General features: G+C 42.0%; 1 protein-coding gene across 1 annotated transcript in view; it reads right to left on the bottom strand.

The window, feature by feature from the left end:
• The window catches only part of SGPL1 (sphingosine-1-phosphate lyase 1), a gene marked incomplete at its 5' end in the record, with an annotated part of 49,809 nt that extends 27,085 nt beyond the window's left edge, over window positions 1–22,724 (bottom strand). The window contains 2 exons of the mRNA XM_079707834.1: window positions 2,165–2,330; window positions 22,698–22,724. Coding sequence (XP_079563960.1) covers window positions 2,165–2,330; window positions 22,698–22,724 — 193 coding nt within the window. The remainder of the gene's footprint in view (window positions 1–2,164; window positions 2,331–22,697) is intronic.
• Between the last annotated feature and the right edge of the window lie 3,351 nt (window positions 22,725–26,075).

The raw sequence follows: 26,075 nt of genomic DNA, 5'->3' as shown, positions 1-26,075 counted from the left end.
AGGGCTTCCCTGGTGGCGCAGTGGTTGAGAGTCCACCTGCCGATGCAGGGGACACAGGTTCGTACCCCGGTCCGGGAAGATCCCACATGCCGTGGAGTGGCTGGGCCCGTGAGCCATGGCCGCTGAGCCTGCGCGTCCGGAGCCTGTGCTCCGCAACGGGAGAGGCCACAACAGTGACAGGCCCGTGTACCGCAAAAAAATAAAACAACCACAATGGCTTGGAGTTCACAAAGATTTAGATGCCACAGACCATTAACACACTGCTCCCATTTATTTTCTCATGGTGTACTCAGAAGCCAGCACATTCTTTTTTGAACGCTAAAGGCAAGTAAGTACCTGAGACCTAAGATGGCTTGCTTCAACTACTGGTTAAGCAAAATGCACACGGGCACCGAGGGCTGCACAATGGAAAACAGAAGTAAATACCTAAAGCTAATACTAATCACAGCAAAGAAATATAAACCTCAAGATCTCTGGCCTTAGTTTGGATTTACAAATGCACCGTCTTAAAAGGAAAGGTACACAGAATGGTGGCTGCCAGGAGCCAGGGAGAGGGAGTGGTGGGAAGTTTGTGTTTAATGGGTACAGAGCTTACAATGATGAGAGAGTTCTAGAGAAGGATGGTGGTGATGGCTGCACAACAATGTGAATGCACTTAATGTCACTGAACTGTCCACTTAAAAATGGGTAAAATGATCAATTTTATGTTATGTATATTCTATCACAATAAAAAAAAGAGAGAAGTACATTTACTGCTACTCCTTAGAGGCCTCTGGAATTGGACAGGATGGTGGGCAGCACTGAATCAAATGCTTCCCAGGAAAGGAATAAGCCTGAGCAGAAGGGACAGGGGTTGCGTCCGTTTCCAAACCACGGAGCAAACGAAGCACAAGGGTTAGTCTGTCTAATTTGTCAGAGTTTATGAGAAAATCTTGCACGGACTAGGAACAGAAATTGAAGACAGGATTTTTAAAGCTGGAGTGAGCTAAACTTCAGACAGGGCAGTCACGTCTCATTTCCATTTTAATTAAGTGCAATGTTGACTCGGCCATAACTCGGCAATGTTACTAGAACAGCTGGATGGCTGTCTGCATGGTAAAGAGAGGAAACAGAATCTGGCCTCTAAGTTGACTTTTCTGGGGGAAGAGGAAGAAAAGCAGAAACAGTATTCAGTTAAAGAGCCCCTTCAAACAGATGTTACCAGGGAAGCAAATAGTTATGGAAGTTTAAAACAAATGAGAAATGGCAAGCAACTCTCATCAATGTTATTAACTCAGATACCCTACTAAGGGTGAGGAAGGGGTGCAGGGGAGTGTACGGAGCACCCATCACCTCTCCTACCATGTACTTACAAACCACAGCCTGCAGGGGAAAAGAATTTGTAAGGAGGTGCCACACAACCAGGCGGTGGGAGGCAGGGAGGGGTGCAGGGAGTGTGGGCAGGATCTGAGGAAGGATGGAGGATCCACACAACCAGGCAGTGGGAGGCAGGGAGGGGTGCAGGGAGTGTGGGCAGGATCTGAGGAAGGATGGAGGATGTTCTAACTGATCACTAATAGACTTCTCATCTTCCATACTCCCTGAGAAGCAGCCTCCTCTTCCCATGTCAGTCTGGCTCCTGGAGTCACTACCCAGGAAGCTCAAAGTGTACTGTCCCCTGACAGCAGAGGTTCAACTCCAAGAGGACACGGACCCTGTATTACTTGTATAGATATCCCTAGAGCCTGGCAGTGCCTGACACATAGCAGACATTCCAATGGTCACTGCATGAGTGCTGTTCCAATGTCACATAATCTTTATTGAAACAATGGCCTAAAGTGAAAGCAACAAACTCATGCTTGGGGAACTCCAGGTGACACAATTATGTTCTAGGCAAGAAGCTGAAGTGAAGAGGGTTTAAGCCATACTCTGTGGATCCTTACCAGGACTAATCTCTCAGGGGTTTTAATGTAAACTGCAAATCCAGAAAAATCAACATAACAGTTACAGTTACACAAGTCCTATTAAAGCTTTACCAGTCAGAAGGCAATGTCCTTTCTATTTAAACAGATTTTAAAAATCAGAACCAAACCAACCAGGCAAGAAATGAGTACAGTCCATTAGCCATCAGTTCCAAAGCTAGTGTAACTCCACTGTATCTTTACAGGGGGGACAGTATACTTACTCTCTGGCTGGAAGACAAACTCGTACACCCAGACTATCAGCAGAGTCCACACGACACTCCATGCAATTAGCTGCCAGGGCTCATACTTGGTGCAATGCCCGTTTACATAATTCTTGGCCTTTGTGGAATACACTTCCAAAATCTCGAAGTAGGGCTCAAAGGCCTTCTAGAAATACAAAAGAAAAAAGAAATATTACATTCAAAGAGAGAAAGGAAGTCTATTCTTAGTTTGCTCTTCAACTCATTTTTCAAGGGCAAGGCCACTCATGATCTGGCCCTACCCCAGCAATAATCTTATCATCCTGCTTCTGCTCTAGAACTCCAGTGCACACTGCCCCTTAACAGACAAGTGGATTTTGACAGTTTTTGATCTTCTATCTGTAAAATAAAAGGTTAATTGGACTTCCCTGGTGGTGCAGTGGTTAAGAATCCACCTGCCAATGCAGGGGACACACGTTCGAGCCCTGGTCTGGGAAGATCCCACATGCCACGGAGCAACTAAGCCCGTGTGCCACCACTACTGAGCCTGCGTTCTAGAGCCCGCGAGCCACAACTACTGAGCCCACATGCCACAACTACTGAGCCCGCATGCCACAACTACTGAAGCCCGCGCACCTAGAGCCCATGCTCGGCAACAAGAGAAGCCACTGCAATGAGAAGCCCGCGCACCACAACAAAGAGTAGCCCCAGCTTGCCACAACTAGAGAAAGCCCGTGCACAGCAACGAAGACCCAACGCAGCCAAAAATAAATAAAATAAATAAATAAAAGGTTAAGCTAGATCATCATTTCAGCTCTAAAGTTTCTAGATGACTGCAGTATTCACTGTCCCACTCAACTAATCTTCTCAATATGAATGTCTTTCTCTTCTTCTCTACTTGAATCTTTCCCGTCCTCTAACACAAAAGGCAGCAGACTGTTTCCGTAAAAGGCCAGATAGTATTTTAGGCACTGCAGGCCAAAAGTCTCTTGTCACAACTACTCAACTCTGCTGCTGTAGCGCAAATGCAGTCACAAAATAGTGGGTAAAGAAACGAATGTGGCTGTGGTCCAACAAAATTTAATTACAGATGCTAAAATTTGAATTTCATGTAATTTCACATATCACAAAATATTCTTTTTATAAAAACAATTTCAAGTTAAAATATCATTTTAGCTCATGGGCTATACAAAAACAGGAAGCAGGCCAGATTTGGCCCGTAGGCCATAGCCTGCCAATCTCTGCCCTAAGCCCCGATTTGATGAAAACTCTTAAAGCCAGGAACCATATCTTATCATTATGTGTATCCCTCACAATACATAGCACAAGCAAGAAAAAATCCTCTCCCCTGAAAAATTACCAGAATACCCAACTCATGAGAATTAATCTCCCCCATTAAATTGTCATCAAGCATTCATTTGTGCTGCTACATAGAGCTTATCACAATGTGCCTTGCAGTCTACTCATCTGTTTCTCATCTCCTTTACAACATGGTTAGGTCCCTGAAGACTGACCGGATCCCAGTCATATTCACAAGCCACCGAGTGTCCTGTACAAAATAAGTTCATCTTCAGTTTGCCATTCACTCACTTATTCAACATTTATGAAGCTTCTCCAGTGTTTAAGGCATTAAGCTGGGGGAACATTAAGGTATATATCCTAAGTTCTTGCCCTTACTGAGCTTACAATCTAATGAGAGAGGTCCATACATACACATGCAGACACACATGGGCACACACATATATAAACAAGTAATTGGAACTCTTCAGGATAAACACTATAAAAAGGATGTAAATGAAGTGCTAAGAGAGATCACTAAGGAAGGCCTATCTAACTCTACCTGAGGAGAGATTAAGGAAGATATGACAGAGGATAAAATCTAACAATGATCAAAAAAAATTCTCTAGGCAGAAAAGTTAAAAGAAAAGAAAAGTCATACCAGGAAGACAGAATAATAGCTGCAAATGCATAAAAAGAGTCTGAGAATGGCAAAAAGGTCTGTGTAGTAAGAGCACAGGCTAGATGAGGGCAGAGACCATATCTGTCTTCTCCAGCACTAAATCCTCAACATATAGCATGGTGCCTGGCAAACAATTTGTACTGAATAAAAGCTTGGAGAGTGGCTTGACAGTGACCAAGTAAATGAGTGAACACATCAAGTTACAAGAGAACTGAGGCTGGGAGAAATACACTAGGTCCAGATCTTAAATGGTCTTGGAAAAAAAAAAAGCATAGAGATTGGAAGTATAAATTGATAGGTACTTTGTGTAAAGTGATTTGTCAGTATCTATTAATATTTTAAATGTATATTCATTTTTACCCAGAAATTCTTTTTGGTATCTATATAATTGCACCTATGTACATGTTCAAGGACTTTCACTTCAGTATTCTTTGTAACAGCAAAAGAAAAAATATAAATAACATAACTGTCCATTGATAAATGGTTAAATAAACTATAATATATACATTTTATGTACCCATACTATGCAGCATTAAAAAGACAGATTTATGGACTTCCCTGGTGGCGCAGTGGTTAAGAATCTGCCTGCCAGTGCAGGGGACACGGGTTCGAGCCCTGGTCTGGGAAGATCCCACATGCCACAGAGCAACTAAGCCCGTGCGCCACAACTACTGAGCCTGCGCTCTAGAGCCCGTAAGCCACGACTACTGAGACCCGCGCACCTAGAACCCGTGCTCTGCAACAAGAGAAGCCACCACAGTGAGAAGCCCGTGCACAACAAAGAGTAGCCCCCGTTCGCCCCAACTAGAGAAAGCCCACGCACAGCAACAAAGACCCAATACAGCCAAAAATAATAAATAAATTAAAAACAAAAAGTCCAGGGGAGAAATAAACTGGGTTTCACCTTAAGCAGTATGGTATCTGAGCCAAAACATGGTATGGATTTGAAAAACATTTTTAGAACAGTGTTTGATAACTTATTAGATATAGAAAGTATGGAGTGGGAAAAATACAGGTAATTCCAGATTTTCAAGTTTGAGAGACTGGGTAAGTAGTGACAGCATTAACCATGGCAGACTAGAAGAGGAAGGGAAGCTAAAGATGGTAGAGGAGATTCTGAGAACAAGATAATGCTGTAGGTTTATGTTCCTGTTGGATATCTACATGCAATGTTCGAGGAGCAGCATGAAAGCTCAGAAGGAGGACAGGTGCTCAACTAATGTTTGTTGAAAACATTTATACACTTAGCAATTAGGCTGCGGTATAAGGTAACTAGCATTAGACAAGTACTGGGTTCCCAGAGGGCTATCCATGGAAACACAGTTTATCTGCAACCCCCTCATAGTTCTTGGTGGCCATTCCCTAGAGCCCACTGTTGCTATCAACAATCTCAATCCTGCACAGCAGTGGCAGTGCTGGTCGAGACCAGAGAAAGACCAGAGGAGTCTACCATCATTGAAGGTATGTCATAATTTCAACTATTATAGAGAATCTTCTAGTGTTAAAGCTGTGATCAAACCAAATGGTTGAATGGTGTGTATGAATGGGATGACGGAAGAACAATCATACAGATCAGCTTTTCCTCTGGTGATTCTAGTTCCTAGTTCACCCAGAAAATAGAGGTTACCAACTGCAAAAGATGACTGTAGATATTATCACAGCACTGACTGAAAAAGTAACATAACTAGTATTAGGGAAAGAGCAAAGAATCAGCACATGCAAACTAATTCCATTTTTAAAAAGCTTATTAAGATATGAAGGCATTCCTTGCTAACATTTACAAAATTATATTCAGCAAAAGTATATTTTCTTTGTAATTGCTATGAGAAGATAATGGGAGTCCTTGAATATATCTCCTTAAGAGGAGATATAGAGAAACACCTCTCAAGGAGATATATTTCTATATTCTCTTACTCCAGTGACAGAATGATACTGTACTTGGATGGGTCCTAGCAAGCTTTTTGAATGGGCAACCAGTTGGTCACAGAAATTATATCTCCTGGCCTCATTCCAAGGTCCTTCTAGGTTACTACAAACAACCTAGGCTCAGTCCCAACAAAGAAGCACCTCACAACACTAACTCGCTGCACTGTAGGGCTCTGTGGGGTAACGTGTGCTATCTCCTTGGAAAAAAGGATGAGGCAGTTCCTTGGGGCCTTGCAACCAGCACCAACCCCAGGCTGGGTTCTGATGCAATATTCCAGCCCTGGGGAAGTATACAATCTAAATGTTGAAGAGAACTTTAGAGATCAAGCCCACATTTTCATTTTACAGAGGCCCCGAAGCAGCACAGTGTACCTCAGCTCACGCAGACGGGCTTGTGTCAGAGTGGAGACTAGGAACCCACACCTCCTGCCAGTATTTAGTACTCTTTCAATTCCTCATTCTCAGTGTCACAGGCAGAGGATCACTAAACACATTACAATCCAGTGCTATCCCAAGAATTTTCTTTCCACAATTTACGTTCCTGGCAGAATATACCTTGGATATATGGTAACATACAACAAACCAAAATTGTATTGCTAGGTCATGACTACAGAAAAAACATCTAGACAGAGATGGCACAAGAACTTAATATAATTATAACTACTATTTCCCACCACATTTTTCTTCTTATAGAAATATATTTTGTCTATATACACCTGCATATTTATTTATAATTACAGTACTTAGGTTTCTGTCTATTTCAACTTAATCTCTACACTGTGTCTCTGGAAATACAAGAACCATAAGTGGTCATCTAAGAAGGCCACTAGCTTATTGTGCAACTCCAGGCAAATTATTTCACCCATCTGTGCCTTCACTTCTTTATCTAGAAGGGACACAGAATATTCACAAAATAAGGTGTCTGTGTACATGTGTGTCTGTGGGTATGTGTGGGTGTTTGTGGCTATTTATCTCTAATCTTTGCTTAACAGAAAAGTAGTTTTGGTAAAACTTCCACAAAAAAAGCATTCTTTCCTTCACACTTTGTTATAAAATTGGAAATGTATTCCCCTAGAGGAAAAAAACAAAATACTTTGCCCAATGAATGTATATAAAATGATAGTAAAGAATACCATAAATCTTTTAAAAGTATAATATTAAAGGAAAAAAGATCAACTTTAGTGTGAAGATTTAAAATATTAACTACTTTGAAGAAGCTACTGTCAAATAAGGATGAATAAACTAACCAGACTTTCTCTTTTTATTCATCCCACTTCAATCTACAGATTTAGGTTTTAGCAGATACCTGAAGGACATCAAAATAGTACTCAAGAATCCTAATCATCACTAGACAAGAGGCAGCTGCTGGATGTATGGGAGCTTGGTAGCCTACTATTCTCATACTGAACCCTCTCACCCCCCAAATCACTTCAAGGGAGCAAGACACTTCCACGAACATGATATTAGCAGTCTACAAATTTGGTAGATTTGGGGCCTGCTACTTTTTTTTTTTTTTTAAAGCTTATGGTTTGTTTTTTTTTGGCTGCGTTGGGTCTTCATTGCTGCGCGTGGGCTTTCTCTAGTTGTGGCGAGCGGGGGCTACTCTTTGTTGTGGTGCATGGGCTTCTCACTGTGGTGGCTTCTCTTGTTGGGGAGCACAGGCTCTAGGCACACAGGATTCAGTAGTTGTGGCACACAGGCTCAGTAGTTGTGGCTCACAGGCTCTACAGTGCAGACTCCATAGTTGTGGCACATGGGCTTAGTTGCTCCGTGGCATGTGGGATCTTCTCAGACCAGGGCTCCAACCTGTGTCCCCTGCATTGGCAGGTGGATTCTTAACCACCATGACACCAGGGAAGTCCCAGGGCATGTCACTTTTTAGACCAACGAGTTTCAAACTTTTCCAATACAGTCCCGCAGAAATGTATTTTACTACACAAACTAGCACACACAGCAACAGAAAGATATAAAACCAAAACAAAAATTTCCAAAATAATACTTAACACCTTATTACTTGTGATACACTTACATTTCTTCTCTATTTCTTCCTTCTTTTTTCAAAGGCTTGGCCCACTAAATTGATTCTGCATCCCTCTAAATGGATCATGACCTTCAGGTTTAAAACCAGTGTCTTAGAGTGGTTTCACTCCTGGCTTCCTTAAATTTAGAATGTGGTTCTGTAATGCAGTGAAGGGAGTTAACACTAAGGTTATTTTCCTCAACACAATCTCAGTGCTTTTTATACTTAGGATTTATTCTCTTAACATTTTTGTGAGGCCAGGATTATGACGTGATGGAGTGACTCAGTCCAGGAAACTCAGAATTCTTCAATCACAAGATACTTTCCTATCAGTACTAGCCCACGGCTCTCCCCAGTGATACGGAACTCTTTCAGTCCTTAAATCACTTCGAGAGAACAAGATTCTGTAAGCAGACTTCCCATAATGGCACTATCCACACCCCCATTCCCCCCAAAAAAACTTCTTTGAGAACTATTACTGTACTTAACCAACTGCCAATTAGGCAGTGATATTTTCCCCCATTAAATGTCCTTAATTACCAACTTATACCAGAAGAAACATTCTAAAAATGACTATCACTGAAAGAAGACATTTCCAGACCCACACTGGATGGTGCTTCTTTCCTTAATAGTAACAATCCTTTCACCAGGATTTAATGGGGGCTAACCAGTAGAATGCATCAAAATCATCCAAGGAGCTTTCTTCAGAACACCCACCCCAGAGGTTTAGTAAGTACAGAGTGGAGCCCAGAAATATATATTTTGAAAAACATCCCCCAGGTGATTGTGACAGACATCCTTGCTTGATTAAGAACCCTTTCTCTACACTACAACATGGCCCCTACTCTCCCCATCCCCTTCTTTGATAAAAGACTTACCCAATAATTGAGTTAACCTATTACTAGATGGGGGTAAAAAGACATCCACCAAGTTTTACTGTAAGTGTTAAAGTTGGGGCCCAGCCACATCAATCCACAGATCAACGCATTATTCATGGCTAATATTTATTCTTTGGCCAGATACTAATGAAAATCAAAATCTTCCACTCTGCAATGCTACAGAGAAAAAAAGGATTTTGTTTTCCTCTTCCTTCCACTTTCTTCACCTCTAATACAAGTGCACAATTCAACACTCAATAGTTTTTCCAGAAGAGCCAGAAATCTGAGCTTTAAAGCAGGAATGGGCTGTTGAGGAAAAGAAAAACCTGTTTTACCCAGTTCATCCACTGCCTGAATGTCTTCAAATCAAATGGTACTCTAATGACTGAGACTCAGATAAGGGAGTGAAGTTAAAAAACAGAAGAAAGCCTAAAAGTTAAGTATTTATTCTTACTCTACCTCTGCTCTAAAAATGGAAAAAAAAATTAACTGAATCTGATTCTCTTTCATATTACATTCTGCAGAACTTCAAAGTGCAAAGTAAACAGGTAAGAAAACACTATTGTCTTTAGAGCCTCAAAAGGCATTAAAGTTTATCAGCAAAAACAGATCACAAGCTCAAAGGGAAAACTCCCTTGGGTCATTAAAGAAGTAAGAATTGAGCAATAAACCAAACAGTCATTCCAACCAACCAAAGGTGACTGTGTGATATAGAAATGTTTAAAGGGACCAAGTCATCATTTCTTAGGAGGTAAAGAGCAAACCATATACTCCCCCCAAAATTCTACTATGTAAGTCAAAAGATCCAGTATCTGAGAAGCTCATCTCAAAAAGCTTAACTGTCCACATTTCCCTTCCAGCCATGCCTCAAGAGTCAAATATACATGCTCAGTACTAGTTCACAAGCACTTACAAAGTCTAATTGCTCTACACTTAACACTGGAGTATTTGGGCAAAGCACCCCGTCACTGAGACACAATCTTGGCCTCAGAAAGGAGAGACAGCCATGCAATGTTCTCAAGTCATTAGGAGTGCACTCACAGAAAATCCAAGCTCCTGGGTTCATAAAAGTGGGCAGCCCCGAAGACTGCCAAATGGTTGCTGAAAAGTTTTTATTCATTTACTTATGGTCAGGACCAGGCATCAAGTGAAGACAGATGCTGATTCTGTCAACTAACAACTCTGAGCACGTCTTTTGTGATGTCTATCAAGAAAGGTACTATGGGGAGCCTAACTGAGCAGAGAAGACTGAAATGCATAAAACTAAGCTGAACAAGCAGAGGAACAGGCTGAGGGATGTAGAGGTAAGGGCAATCACGGGTTTTCTCGGTAAATACATTCTCAGCCTGAAGGAAGTAGGGAAGATGTGGGGGAAAAGTACTCTGCAAACCTGAACGTGTCATGTTGCCAAATTTGCTATGAACTCCCAGAGTCTCTTAAAGTCAGTAGCTAAATGACTTACTGTACACGTGCACAGAAGTTACCTTTCAAAGTAAAAAAGAAGTTCATTATCCTCCAAAGACTGGAAATGAGAACCCCTTGGAGAATAAGCAAGGTCTAGTGGAAATAATCCTACGCTCTTCACACACAAAGGAGAAGTCTTGACTTCCCTGAGCATACCACAACTGGGGAAGAAATTGTCTAGGCTTCTCCCTTCCTGTACTTCTTTTACTAATAGGATTATCTATCTACCTTTGTCAGAGTTAAGATAGCTAGACTTTTTTTTTTTTTTTAGAAAAGCTAGACTTTTCTAAACTAGTTATAGAAATCCCCTCCCTTCAATAGTCATGCTGATATTAGAGATGAGAAATACTGAATATATGTCCAAAAGTGTAACCTAAGTTAAGATGCAAAGGCTACTTCTCTGGAGATTTCTAACAAATAATCCTGTTCAAAAGAATAAACCAGAGACCTATCCCTGGGTCTCTGACTGATACTCAATGGATACAAACATTTTTCTAAATCTAGTCACAAAGGAGATGCTTTTTAAAACTGAAGTAAAACTCTAAATTTAAAATTAACACTTGGAAGACTTTCCGACTTTTTGGATAATCTGTTGAAAGTGCAGGGGAAAATGTGTGTTTCCAGTGGAAAATCATACATTGTCTAGGACATCCCTCTGATTCTGATTATATGGCAGTTATTTTACAAGTCTGGAAGTTGTAGATAACTGATAGCTATGCAAACTGATCTTAATCTATAAACATATAAAGTCTGCCACGTCCAGTAAAGGTTCAAATGACCTCCCTCTCCACTATGGAAGAAACTAGTTTTGCCTCCATTTGCATACTCATTTTAATATTCCTGATCTATAAATGTGTCTGTTCTTTGGACTTCTCCTTTGAACACTGTAAGTAAAATAAAGTGTGTATTCATTTCCTAACTGTATGAGTGTCATGATGTTACCTTTTTTGGGAAATTATCTTTTAACAAAAGCTAAACGTTCTCAGTCCCCTAACCTCCCCCACCAAAAACTGCTTAGGAATATAAAATCTTGCAAATAATTACAAAGGGTTCAGGACATCCTGAAGGCCAGTCATACATGGGATCCATATTCCTCAGAATAATAATGCCTTCCCTAAAATGAATCATAGAAGTAGCCTTAATATGACAAACTATCCTATTATATATAAAGCAAACAACATTTTTGAGAACAAAATAGAAACACTGGATATATCCATTACTTACAATTCTTCAGGAAAAGCTTCATGAGTATAATAAAAAGGAATGAAGTTCTGATCCATGCTATAACATAGAGGAACCTTGAAAACATCATGCTAAGCGAAAAAAGTCAATTATAAAACACCACGTAGTATTTATATGATTCATTTATAGGAAATGTTCTGAATAAGGAAATCTATAGACAAAAAGTAGTTTGGTGGTTGCCTAGGACTAGGAGACAGGGAGGGAATGACTACTAATGAGTAAGGGGTTTCTTCTGAAAATGTTCTGAATTGTGGTGACAGCTGTACAACTCTGTGAATACACTAAAAACCACTGGATTGTATACTTTAAAGAAAAAAAAGCATTATGACTCAGCAATTCCATTTACGTTCACCAAATGTTCGCTTAGCTAAGACCAACCACCTAAGATTGTTTGGATTCAAAGACTTTCTTTAAAAAAAAGTCTTTCTGGGGCTTCCCTGCTGGCGCAGTGGTTGGGAGTCCGCCTGCCGATGCGGGGGACACGGGTTCGTGCCCCGGTCCGGGAGGATCCCACATGCCGCGGATCGGCTGGGCCTGTGGGCCATGGCCGCTGAGCCTGCACGTCCGGAGCCTGTGCTCCGCAATGGGAGAGGCCACAGCAGTGAGAGGCCCACGGACGGCCAAAAAAAAAAAAAAAAAAGTCTTGCTGAAAAAAAGTTTCCATATGGCCAAAGATAGCAGAAACTTTGCAATTCCAGAAACAGAGATTAAAGCTTTGGACTCCAAATGAAAGCAACCCTAAGTATCTTAAAAATAACGTACAAATTTGTAGAGTAATTATGAATAAACTAGACAAAGAGGGTCATTATTGTCCAGAGGTATAGTTTTTAAGAATCTATAAACAAAATTACTAACTGCAAAAATGACGAAACTTTTTAAAAACACTTTTTGTGTTTTTTCATGAACACATACTCCAGCCACTACCCAGGATATCTGAAAAGGACAGACGCCTCTGAGTATTGTCCTGAACTGACATCTCATCACGACTCCTGTGAACTCTTTGAGAGTCGTGTTAATAGTGTTTTACACAGGCCACTGTGGTGTCCTAGAAAGTCTGGAGAGTGTCAAAGGCTTCTACTCTAACTTTAGCTCTCACTTAGCTGTGTGACCTTTGGCACTTTTTGAACCTCTATGCAACTGGATTTTGTTCATGTGCAAACAAAACTAGATGCCATTGTTATAATTCAACAAAAAATTCACAAGAAAAAAGCAATTCACAGGGTTGTTGTGAATATTAAATGCAGCAAGGTAATGAGCAAATGACTGCAGATAATAAACACTTCACAAATTATTTGATGACTCTGAATTCTCTGATAAACATTTTCCTTTCCTTTTCAATTAGCAGCAAGGAAAAGTGACCTTTGCAATGTTCCAGGCAAAGCCACAAAGGTAGAGCTGCGAGAGGCTTTAAGTAGTTTGATTTCCATGCCTATGCTGTATTTTCCTACAGATGATGGTAATAAATGCAGGTAAATAGTGAGCTGCTCCTCAATTTTGTAAGACAGATGTTAAATCAACTCAGCCTTCCACAATCTAATTCAATCAGAAGGTTGCAAGTGTCCCCTTACCTACCAACAAAACAGGATTCAACCAGTTACCTACTTATGTTTACAGATCATAAACCTGATTTCAGTCATCCAGATAAACTATTGTTGATTGCTGCAGTCATGACTCATGTGAAAGCATCTGAAACCTTAAGTTTATCAGAAAGGGCTGGGTAATATTCTAATCCTAGGCTTTCTTCCACCCTGGCTGCAATACAGCTCAACAAGGAGCAGGTCCACCATGGCATTCTCATATGTGTCCTCAATTCCTCCCCATTAGAATTTGAAACAATTATCAATTTCCCTCAACTGTCTCAAAGACTCAGCACCATTAAGACTGGAACTCAAGGCAGGATTAATGTATTCCTTTTTAGACTCATCTACCAAAATGCAATTCAAAGGAGTGAACTCAAATGCCTCTCAGGAAAAGTCTCCAAAAAGAAGGTCTTCCCACTACTGAGCACAAGGCGTAAATAATCCACAACTACTTAGGTTCCAAAGAGTTCCAAAGGATTATGATTTCAGCCTTGGAATTAACTGCTACAAATGGTGTTTTACAAATCTAAACTCTGCTGTTAACAGAGCCCTTTTAATACTCAAAAAGAACCACGCTTTTTTTTTCCATCAAATGTTTATTAATAGTTACAGACTAGGTAAACGAGAACGCAAAGAAAAGGGCATTTCACATTTTAGAAGTACCTACACTACTTCAGGAAAGAGTTCTTAAAGCTCTCTCCACTGTGCAGGTAACAAAAAGTTAAGACTTGTCGCCCAAAGCTAAATCCAAAAGTTATATACTAAGAAAACCCTATAGGAGTATAAACTGGTACAACCACTTTAGAAACCTGTTTGGCAGTATACTTCACGACCCAACAATTGTATTTACGTTTACTAAAAGACATGTTCAAGAATGTAGCAATGTCATTCATAATAGCCAAAAACTAGAAACATAAATGTTCATCAACTACAGAATGAATAAATTTTGATATTTTATACACCATAAAACTACACAGCAATAATTCTTAAAAATATTGCTACATCAGACCATGGCTGAAACTCACAGATACAATCAACATTCAGAACAAAAGACATTCACAAAAGAAAATATATTGTTTGCTTCCATTTATATAAAACTGAAAAATAAGCAAAACTATCTACAGTGAGAAGAATGACAACCTTTGGTGGGTGTCAACTGGGAGGAATATGAGGAGCTTGCTGGGATGCTGGACATTTTTCACATCTTGATCTGGGCAGTGAGTACATGTATCCATATACAAATGTTCATTGGCCTGTACAATTAAGATTTGTGCCCTTTACTATACACAAGTTATCCCTCCAAAAAGAAGACTCCACACTTTTTTTTTTTAATTTAAAAGTGCTTTGTTCACTTCGTAGGATAACAGGACACATAAATAACAGTGTGCCAGGAGAACAGGCTAGGATGAGTGCTCTGAGGTTTCTGCCTATACAACAGGCAAGTCATTCATTCATCAAACACGTATAGTTTGCCTATTTCATGACAAAAAGCTCATTTGCTATGTTATATTAAGTCAAAAAGCATTATTAGATAAAAATCACAACTCACTAGATAAGATGTAACAATTTTAGATCTGGATGCACCTAGTAATAAAATATCAAGTTATGTACAACAAAATCTAATAGAACTACAAGAAGAAATAATGGAAACAGTCCAAATATCCATCATCAGTGGACTAGCTAAATAAATTGTAATCATATAATGAAATGCTATACAACAATGAAAATGAATGAACTATAAACTACATGCAACAACATGGATGAATCTCGCAAATACTAGACAATATAGGAAAATCACCAAAAATACATATAAATCGTTCACTGCAATCCCTATCAAATTACCAATGGTATATTTTTCACAGAACTAGGACAAAAAATTTTAAATTTGTATGGAAACACAAAAGACCCCGAATATCCAAAACAATCTTGAGAAAGAAGAATGGAGCTGGAGGAATCACGCTCCCTGACTTCAGACTATACTACAAAGCTACAGTAATCAAAACAGTATGGTGCCGGCACAAAAACAGACATATAGATCAATGGAACAGGATAGAAAGCCCAGAAATAAACCCACACACTTATGGTCAATCTACGACAAAGGAGGGAAGAATATACAATGGAGAAAAGATAGTCTCTTCAACACGTGATGCTGGGAAAACTGGACAGCCACATGTAAAAAATTGAGATTAGAACATTCTTTAACACCATATATAAAAACAAACTCTAAAAGGATTAAAGACCTAAATGTAAGACCGGATACTATAAAACTCCTAGAGGAAAACACAGGCAGAACACTTTCTGACATAAATCGCAGCATTATTTTTTTTGAACCTCTCTCCTAGAGAAATGGAAATAAAAACAAAAATAAACAAATGGGATCTAATTAAACTTAAAAGCTTTTGCACAGCAAAGGAAGCCATAAAATGAAAAGACAACCTACGGACTGGGAGAAAATATCTGCAAACAATGCTACCGATAAGGGATTACTTTCCAAAATACACAAACAGCTCATGCAGCTTAATATCAGAAAAAGAACCAACCCAATCAAAAAATGGCAGAAGACCTAAACAGACATTTCTCCAAAAAAGACACAGATGGTCAACAGGCACATGAAAAGATGCTCAATATCGCTAATTATTAAAGAGATGAAAATCAAAACTACAATGAGGTATCACCTCTCATCAGTCAGAATGGCCATCATTAAAAAGTCTACAAATAATAAATGCTGGAGAGAGTGTAGAGAAAAGGGAACCCTCCTACACTATTGGTGGGAATGTAAACTGGTGCAGCCACTATGGAGAAGAGTATAGAAGTTCCTTAAAAAACTAAAAATAGAGTTACCATATGATCCTGCCATCCCACTCCTGGGCATACATCCCTAGAAAATTCTAATTCAAAAAGATACATGCACCCCAATGTTCACAGCAGCACTATTTACAACAGCCAAGACATGGAAGCAACCTAACTGTCCAGCAACAGATGAATGGATAAAGAAGATGTGGTACATATATACAGTGGAATACTACTCAGCCATAAAAAAGAATGCAATAATGCCATTTGCAGCAACATGGAGGGACCCAGAGATTATCACATTAAGTGAAGTAAGGAAAAGACAAATATCATATGAAATCACTTATAAGTGGAATCTAAAAAATCATGCAAATGAACTTATCTACAAAACAGAAATAGACTCACAGACATAGAGAACCAACTAACAGTTACCAAAGGGGATAGTGGGGGGCGGGGGGGAGGGATAAATTAGGAGTTTGGGATTAACATATACACACGACTATATAAAAAATAAACAACAAGGCCCTACTACATAGCACTACATTCAATATTTTGTAATAACCTATAAAGGACAAGAATCTGAAAAAGAATATAGACAGACACATATATATCTATATATATAACCAAATCACTTTACTGTACACCAGAAACAAACACAACATTGTAAATTAACTATACTTCAAATTTCTTAAAGGTTAAAAAAATACATATAAATCCATCTGTATCAAGTTGAAAAACAAACAAAATTAAAATTCAGGATGCAGAACTAGGTGGTAACACAATTTTTTTTCTTAAACAGCAAGGGAATAACTATCCCCAAAATCAGGATAGTAGAGTGGTATCAGTAGAGAAAAGGGAAGGAGATGTAACCAGGGTGGGGCACATGGGGTGGTGGGGAACACTCTATTTCTTAACCTGGGTGGTAGATATATGACTGTTTTCTTCATTATTATTCTTTAAAATGAGGATATGTGCTTTATACACTCTTCTGTTTGTATAATAAATTAAGAAAGCAGGCAAGCTCTTTTCCTTCCCATTTCCTCTTCCTGCTGAATGAAACGCGCACCTGACAGCTCAAGCTCAAAGCAGCTATCCTGACCTGGAGAGGATGCACTGAGCGGTGGAACCTCCTCAAAGACCTAGGAATGGCGGTATCAGTCAGCAACTGTTGATTCTGGATTTCTCTTACTTTAGAAAAATTTATTTCTACTTTTTAGAAATCTGTATTTCTGTAGATTTTTCTCTTATATTCAGCCAAACCTAATCCTGATACATTCAGTGATTTGGACAAATAAAAACTTTCTAACATTTAAAGCTGTCCAACAATGGAAAGGACTCCCTGAGAAACTATACCGCACCCACTCCTGGCCGGGCATTGTGGAAGGGATTCCCACATGGGAAGGGAAGTGGCACTACAGGATTTCTAAAGGCCCTTCCGGCAATTAAGATTCTAAGGCTACTATGGGAACAAACTAGCTCTGAAGCTGTGGCAACTCTCTGCCTCTGAATCTATCCTTCTGTTATCAGCGAGAACATTCCTGTTCTATAACGTTCCATGACCTACGTTCTTCAAGACTGCCCCAACGCTATCTTCTCACTTGTACCTTTCAAAACTAACTTGATCTTGACTTCAGTATACTCCTCTACCGAACCTTCCTCAACTCTGTTATGTGCTTCATGGGGCTGTCCTATAAATTAAATCACCCAGGTTCCTGTATCCTCTGGTTTCCAGTTGGGTTTGACCAATGAAAAGCTCCAGCAGACCAGAGGGTGGGAAAAGAAAACATGTGAGGTGTTTATTCCCCTTGATTCCCTTCCTGCTAGGCCACTGGTTGGAAGTGGTTGCATTCCCATAGGTTACCTTCTCTTTCCGCTAAGCTCTCTCAAGTTCCAGAAATTACTCCCTCTCTTGCTCCGTCAGGCCTAAGGGTGCCAATTGCTCTTAGCCCTGAAGTGTTTCACCAACCCCTGTTGGTGTTCCTTAACTCTGGGCAATCACACTGTTGGAGTGCACCAGGAGATACCTGATAGACCCAACAAACTACTTTCAGCCTGCACTGTTCCGTCATCCCCAATGGCTCCTATCTCCCCTTACCCCATAGCATGGTTTTTCTCTCAGTAATTGCATTCTGTATGCTTCCACATATGGACTGATTTACTACAAATCAGTTCCCTATGGAAAAGTCTTAATCCCAGGCTGATTCCCATTTCTGCCACCAATGTGTACAAACTACATGTAATACTAGATTGGGAATGCCTAATTAAGAGGTAAACGTTAATAAAAATTCCTGACACACAGACTACAAAGCCAAGCCAAAGACTGAGATTTGGGGTTTATCTATTTATAACTTTCCTTTCCTTTAGACCAAAAGCTGGAGAAATTATCATATCTTTTATTATATTTTGCTTTATTTACAAGAATGGAACAAGGCCAAAAACAGTGCTCATCCTACAATGGCCACTCAAATTGTCAACAAAAATTGAAATGTCCTACCAGTTCCAATGAATCCTCCCTTTCTTATAGACAAGCCTACAAGTAAGACACCAGATTCAAATAACAGAAATGAGCTTTTAGTGTCAATCTTTCAGTTTATTGCTTAAATCCCATTTGAGAGTCATAAAGAAAGCATCCTTGAAAAAGGTTCAAGGGTCAAAGATAAAGCTCTAATATCTGGAAAGATGTGATTTTTACACCTGAAAAACAAAACTGAGACAGGCTTACTGTTTCCAAATCAACAGTGCTGCAGAAATGTTGCAAAAGACAGCATTTCTTAGGACTTTTACTGTGCTTCAGAATATCATGCTGTACGCTCTCCAATATATATTCCAAAGTAGCAGAGCTTGATCCATGGGCAAAATAACCCAAGTATCACTGTAACAGCCCCATTAAACTCTAAGAAAAGACCTACTGCCCCATCCACATGAATGCCAGGGCTGCACAGATATTGTTACCTATGTTAAGGAACCTAGACCAGGGTTTCTCAACCTGGACGCTTCTGACATTTCGGGCCAGGTAATTCTCGGTTGTGAGGGACTACACTGCAGAGTAGGGCAATCAGTTGCATCTCTGACCTCTAGCACTCCTCCAGTATGACAATCAAAAGTGTCTTTACACATCACCAAACGTCCGGGGGATGGGGGTTGGGGCAAAAACTGTCCCTGGCGGAGAACCTCGACCTTAGATCAACTTTTATCACTCACACCCCACCCAGCACTACCACAGTGCATACGGTAACTCTGAGTCATCTATCTGGATGGGTCTATGGAGTAGACTTAGCTTCATAAAGTACCTTTTTTTTGTTGTTAAAGCTAGGAGTATTTGGCAACTCACAAAGCGATACAGACCCCTAGCACTAGGAAGGAGGAGAAGATGGATGAAAAGAATGGTTGCTAAAGTGGAGAAAGATTGCTAAAAAATTTCCAGACTTGAATTCCCTCTGAAAGCATCACAATTCTCAGATGAATGAATACACTCACTCATTTTATTCTCTCTGAGACATAAGTGGAAAGCATCACAGTCTGTGGCATAAATGAACAAATGGGAAAAGGCAGGCAAAACCCCTTAATCAAATGAGGACAAAATCAAAGGCAGGAAAGCACTGAGGGCTGACAGCCCAAGAACCTTCGTCTGGAATCCAAAGTTTGTCATACATGGACTCCAGTCCATCTTCAAGTTTTATTGCCATAGCATACTGTCCACAAAAGTGGCTTTCTACCCTATCAGACCCAATGCCCCCTTCTGTAACAAATATTTTGTAATGCTCTTTATTCTGGAATGAAATTCAAAGATTATAACATTATACCTATAGACATAACTTTTAAAATTTCAATATAGCGCCCCAACTGCAATGTAAGGGAAGAGAAACACAAAGATTTGTATAATAAAACGTCTGTTCATACAAGAGGAGACTGCAAGACAAAAGCATCCCCACCACTCTTCCGAAGTGTCCCCTAGAGGGCAGAGCTATCCCACTCCTGCTCCACACAAACCTGCTCTCAGCAGTCACACAGTTCAGCAACCTCCATCCTTTTCGATGGATATGACACAGAGGCAGCATCACAAAATAGATAAGAAAGAGGGCTTTGGGGCTTCCCTGGTGGCGCAGTGGTTAAGAATCCGCCTGCCAATGCAGGGGACACAGGTCCGATCCCTGGTCCGGGAAGATCCCACATGCCATGGAGCAACGAGGCCCGTGCGCCACAACTACTGAGCCTGCACTCTAGAGCCCGCAAGCCACAACTACTGAGCCCATGAGCCACGACTACTCAGCCCGTGTGCCACAACTACTGAAGCCCGCGCGCCTAGAGCCCGTGCTCCACAACAAGAGAAGCCACTGCAATGAGAAGCCCACGCACTGCAACGAAGAGTAGCCCCCACTCGCTGCAACTAGAGAAAGCCCACGCACAGCAACGAAGACCCAACGCAGCCAAAAAAAAAAAAAAAAAGAGGGCTTTGAAGTCAAACCAGCTGTGGCTAAAACACAGCTCCGCCACTTCACTGCTATGGTACCCTCTCTAAGTCTAGTTTCTCACCTATAAAAGGAGAATGCCAGCATATTTTTCAGAGTTGTTGGGAAAATTAAATGAGTATGTAGAATATCTATTTCTGCACCTAACACATAATATGTGCCCAATAAATGTTAGCTATCAGACTTAAATTATTATTCCTGAATCCACCTCATATTATGTCTTAGCTTACGCCCATCTTACTCTCCCAGGAGAAAGTATGGATGACTGGATATTCATTTAGCAGAGATAGTCTAAAAAGGATTCAGGTACAATATAAGAAAGAAGTTGCATCATATGACTTCTAAGGTTGTTTGTAATTCTGAGGTTCTACCATATGCTACCCTACACTGAGGTTACCTTCTATTAACTGGGGTCCTTTTTTCCCCGTTAGAGGACCAAGAACATGTCTAACACATCATACTGTACAAAGCAACTACAGAGAAACACCTTGAACTCAGATCATTACAGTTTAGTGTCCCCCTTGACAGCCCAGCCCTGGTCATTGGTTCTTTACCATTTAGCACAGGACAGTCAAAGAAAGAAGGACAACTTTTCCAGAGAGAGCACCTCAAGCAACATGTACAGTGTCTTCAGAGAGTGATGATTCAAGGGCCAGCTGTTATCTATATGAATTTATTGCTTACACCAAGGAGCAAAGCAACACCCCTAAACATCTAGATTTTCAAATAAGGAAGTGAAAACTAGTGGTGATAGCTAGAGAAATACTTCAAACTGATTCCAAAGTTAACGTTCTGAATAAAAGCACTCACTGCTCAGGCTGTTAAAGGGAGCCCACAGCCCCATGAAGTAATAAGCACATGGCTGGGCATGGAGTTATATCCTACTGACATTCAGGAATCTTAATTTACATATACATACTGCTTTATAAAACAGAAAACAGAAATTGCCAATTATTGTAAATCATTCTGCAAGGTGCTAAGAGTGGTTATTTCTGAGTAGTGGAATTATTGGGGGTTGCTTCCTTTTGCTTATTAATAGTTTCCAATTCTTCTAACATATTGCTCTCGTAATGAGAATTCGAAATTACACAACACAATTTATTATCTACTGACAATCCATGAAATCTGGGGCAAAAAACACTATTCTAGGTAAACTCTTCATCTGAACCTGTGGATAAACCAAGTATTTATCTATGTCTCTAAAAATCATCCTTGCTCCCCACCTCAAACCAGAATTAATCACAGCTTTGTTGCCCTCTTAATCTCTCCTGCAGACCTTACAGGTTTTGACACTACAGGACATCAGCACTGGATATTAAAAAAACCTCACTGTTAGTTTTCACCAGTTTCCCAGTGACAGCTACCAACTACGAACTGTAAAGAGAGGGAAAGGAAATGTTTTAAATCAATGTTTTTTTTTGCACAAAAAGACATCAGATTCAAATAAGTGACTTATTCAAAACTAAACGCAGACACTTCTACATCGCTATTTGAAAACCACAGGCTCCTCACAATCCTCACACTAACAAGCCTCTATGAAAAAAATAAAAATCAATAAAGAGCCTCTATGGAATCATGAATGTCCCAAGAATAAAACGTCATTTTGGTAAACACTCATTTGGCAATTGTATTTTCCCTGCTCAGTGAAAAAACAGCACAGAAAGATCTCAAGAGGAGAGGAGAAAAAAACAGCCTCTACCAAAACAGGCATACCCCTCAGCACAGCAGAAGAAAGTAAATTCAAATCAGCTCAATTAAGCAATTAAACAACTCACCATACAAGAAGCACCATGACAGGTGTTTATCATCTCTAAACAAATAAGACAAGATATCTGCCTTCCAGGGAATCCTAACTCTAGTCTGGGAAACAAATACTTATAAACTAATACACGGCAGATCCAGACAAAATTTAATAGAAGTTTTAAAACTGTTCTGGTAGTATAAGAAAGGAGAGATTAAAATCAACTTCAAGAATTTTGAAAATGATTCTTCATATTCATCATATATATATATATACACACACACACACACACACACACACACACACATACACTTAAATCAGTCACTTATCCATCTTAATCATTAAACCCAAAATAAAAGGTGGAAGAAACTCTTAGCTACCAAAAGCAAGCATCAGAGGTGAAATCTACACACTCATCCTTCGGACTAAAAACGTAAACGACAAGTGACTTACAACAAGGAGAATAGATGCAAAAAGGACTCACCAACATCAGAACGTCCGTACTCGGCATCTTCCTCTTCCAGGCGTCCTTTCAGTGCCTCCCCTCTGCAAAAGGGAACACCACGTTTGTTTACTTCTAACGGTTTAAACGGTCCCGGCGGCCCGCCGAGATTCGCCAGAGCTTCAGAGAAAGGGTTCTATCCCTCTAAGAGCTCAGATTTCACTCCCAGCTTTCACACTCCACCCCAGCACCCCAAAGCAGCGAATCAGAATCCTGCTGGCACTCTGCTTCCCTCCCACAGCTGCCCAAACGCTTCCAGAGCCAGCCTCCCACAAAGCAATCCCCCCAGGTAGCTACCGGGGGAAACGCCCAGCCTGCAGCGGACCAGGGCCTGAAGGCCCGGAGCCCCGCCCATTCAAACTAACCCGGCCGAGGAGCAGACGCTACAAGCAGTCCAGTCCCAGGGTCCAGCCTCCGGTGGACTCCCTTTAGAAACAGGTAGGCCTCGTTCTCGACTTCATCCCTCCCTCCCCACAACCCTCTCCTCCCCTGCGAAGGACCAGCAAACCTGCCCACCCCAAGACCACTCCTACCCCGCCGGCGAGTGGAGTTTCGGACCCCGCTCCTTCTCGGCCCTGGCGCCCTCCCCCACCCACTCGCGAACCTTGCACTCACTCAGACCTCGGGTGGTCGGCGCCCCTACCCTCAGCCCGAACCCGAGCCCGCCCCGAGCTCCTAGCCCCTCGGTCCGGCCTGGCCCTTCCTCCTCTCCTCGCCCTTCCAGCACTCCTCACCCCTCCGCAACAGGACCCCTCCGCAACAGGACCCCCCCGCAACAGGACCCCCCGCAGTCCAGACACTCCTCCCTCTCCCCAGCCCGGACCCTCCTCCTTCCTCCGGGTCCGCGGCGGCCCCGTCCACCTCCTCAGCCGGGAGCCAGCTTCTGCGCTCCTTCCCTCGGACACTGTCTCGCCGGCCCTGCTCCTCTTCACCGCGAGACCGACTCGCGGGCCGCTGGGCGCAAGCTCCCCAGGCGGCGTCTCTTGCTGCCGCTGCCGCTGCTGCCGCCGCTGCCGAGATTAGAGATCCGGCCGCCGGCGGCCCCGCCCCTCCCCGCCCCGTCCGGAAATGGCTCCCACTGTGCCCGCCCCGTTCCCCAGCCCCGGCGTGCGCGGCTCCGCCGCCGGTCACGCGCACGCCCCGGCCTGGGCGCCAGGCCTGCTGTCTCCTCCGGGCCCCACGGCGCGTGCGCGCCGCCTGCTGGCCTGGCGGGGGCGGCGCCCAGGCCTTCCGAGAAGGTGGAACGCACCCGCCCCAGAGGGTACCCAGCCTCTTCAGTCTCCGTTTTTAAAAACCAACTTGCTGGTCACTTTTGGTCACTTGGAGCCCCTGAGAGAGTCAGCCTGCAGAGCACTGTGCAAACTGATCCATAACAATGACTCAAGATGGGTCTCTAGAGAGGCCTTTGCGATTTTAATGAGTGGCTCAGAGATTTGCTCCTTCTCCTTCCTGGAGACTTCCATCGAGGTCAACGATGCCTGAAGAAAAGCGACAGGAAAACGCCCTTATTGGAAATATTATCCCCATCCTCCCCTCTCCCCACAAAAATGGATAACAGTGACTATAGGTGTTGGGCAAAAATGCTACCAATACTACTTTATTTTCGTGAGCAATGTTGGGAGTCATCTGATATTCAAGTGAGAGCACCCACCAGGATCACAGAGGTCACCCTTCATTTCCAGGAGAACTAACTATTAAGTCAGTTTCATGACTTGCCCATGTTGTCATGGCGCTCGCTCTCTCTCTCTCTCTCTTTCTCTCCATGCACAAAGAAGAGGTCATGCAGGCACACAGTGAAACTGTAGCCATTTGCAAGCTAGGAAGAGGATCTCACCCAAAACCAAATTTGCCAGCACCTTGACCTTGGACTTCCCAGCCTGCAGAACAGTGATAAATAAATGTCTATGGCCACTCAGTCTGTGGTATTATGCTATAGCAGCCTAAGCTAAGATACTTACTTTGCCAAGAACTATGCTAAGGCAACTTTACATCCAAGGCCATATTTATGTCCTAACTTGCCCAGATCAGGTGACTCTCATCATCTCTCAACTTGTAAACAAGGACATTAAGGCCCAGAGAAGGTAAATGATCATCCCAAAGACACACAGGAGAATGGAGTGGAGTTTGGATGGGAAGTGAAGTCTTCAGATTTTGTAGGAAGGACCTAAAATATGTTTGTTAATGAATTGGAATCAAAGAATGTTAGAGCTAGAGGGGCCTTCAACTATTTGCAGTTCAACCCCATAATATATGCATGAAGAAACCAAGGCCGGGAAAAGAACATGACTCCTGGCAATTCCTGGCAGAGCCCAAGGGCCCTGGATGAGGGTGTGTGCGGGGAGGGGGGCAGGGGTGAGACTTCAGGCCCACTGCTCCTGTTCCCCAAACTCCCTCTGACTGCAGCTTAACATCAGGGATGACAAGAGAAGCATCAACTAGAAAACGACCATAGATAAAAGATGCATGAGGATTAAGAAAGAAAACTTCAGCCTTCACAGGGGGAATCACAAAATGGAGCAAAGTCCCCACTGACTATCAGACTCACATGTCCTAGCTATATTGGTGAGCCCTTGGGAGAAAGCAAGAGAGCAGAGAGCAAAGGGGATATAAATGAGAGAGAATTACAGTTCAGAGAAAAGAGGGATGTGCCAAAGCAGGAGTGATGGCTAAGGAGGGGACAAACGTCCACCTCTCCCCCCAGATGCTCGCACAGCAGGGGCTTCAGAAGTTCTACAAAGGAGGGGCTCAGATGGCTGGTGGAAGGCAGAGGTGGGGTGCTGGGGCTCCCATACTCGTGGTGTGGTCTCCCAGTGAGCGGCCCTGGCATCACCTGGGAGATGATTAGAAATGCAGTTTCCTGGAGCCCCACTCCAGACCTACCAAATCTTGATCTACATTTTAACAAGATCCGCAGGTGAGATATATGCGCAATAAAACTTGAGAAGCAATTCCCTCAACACCCTGCCTGCAGAGAAAGCACAGTGTTTTTTTTAAGATTGTGCATTTGTTTGGGACGGTTTAAGGAGGTTGATGAAGAAAATGTATGAGGGTGAAGAGGAGAACTAATGCTCCCCAAATTGGCCTTTGGTGCCATCATGGTGCCTTCCAGGATAAAAAAAAGATTGGGGGAGGATTAGAAAGGTCTATGGGGGACCAGGGAGAACTGAAATACCTGCTGATGACAGAGGGCTGGGGATGGCAGGGGGCAGAATGTGGAGGAAGATAGTCTGGACTTTTTTCCCCACGTGGCTTCTTTTAAAATAATCCATGCTGGCAAATCTGGTTCTGCTTAAAATGGCAGCTAACCACGGCCAAGTTAGTGACACCCCTCCCTCTACACACAAGCACACAGTCCCCACT

Source organism: Hyperoodon ampullatus (assembly GCF_949752795.1).
Source record: "Hyperoodon ampullatus genome assembly, chromosome: 1".
Classification (NCBI taxonomy): Eukaryota; Metazoa; Chordata; class Mammalia; order Artiodactyla; family Ziphiidae; genus Hyperoodon; species Hyperoodon ampullatus.
This window is presented reverse-complemented; position numbering and strand designations above follow the sequence as displayed.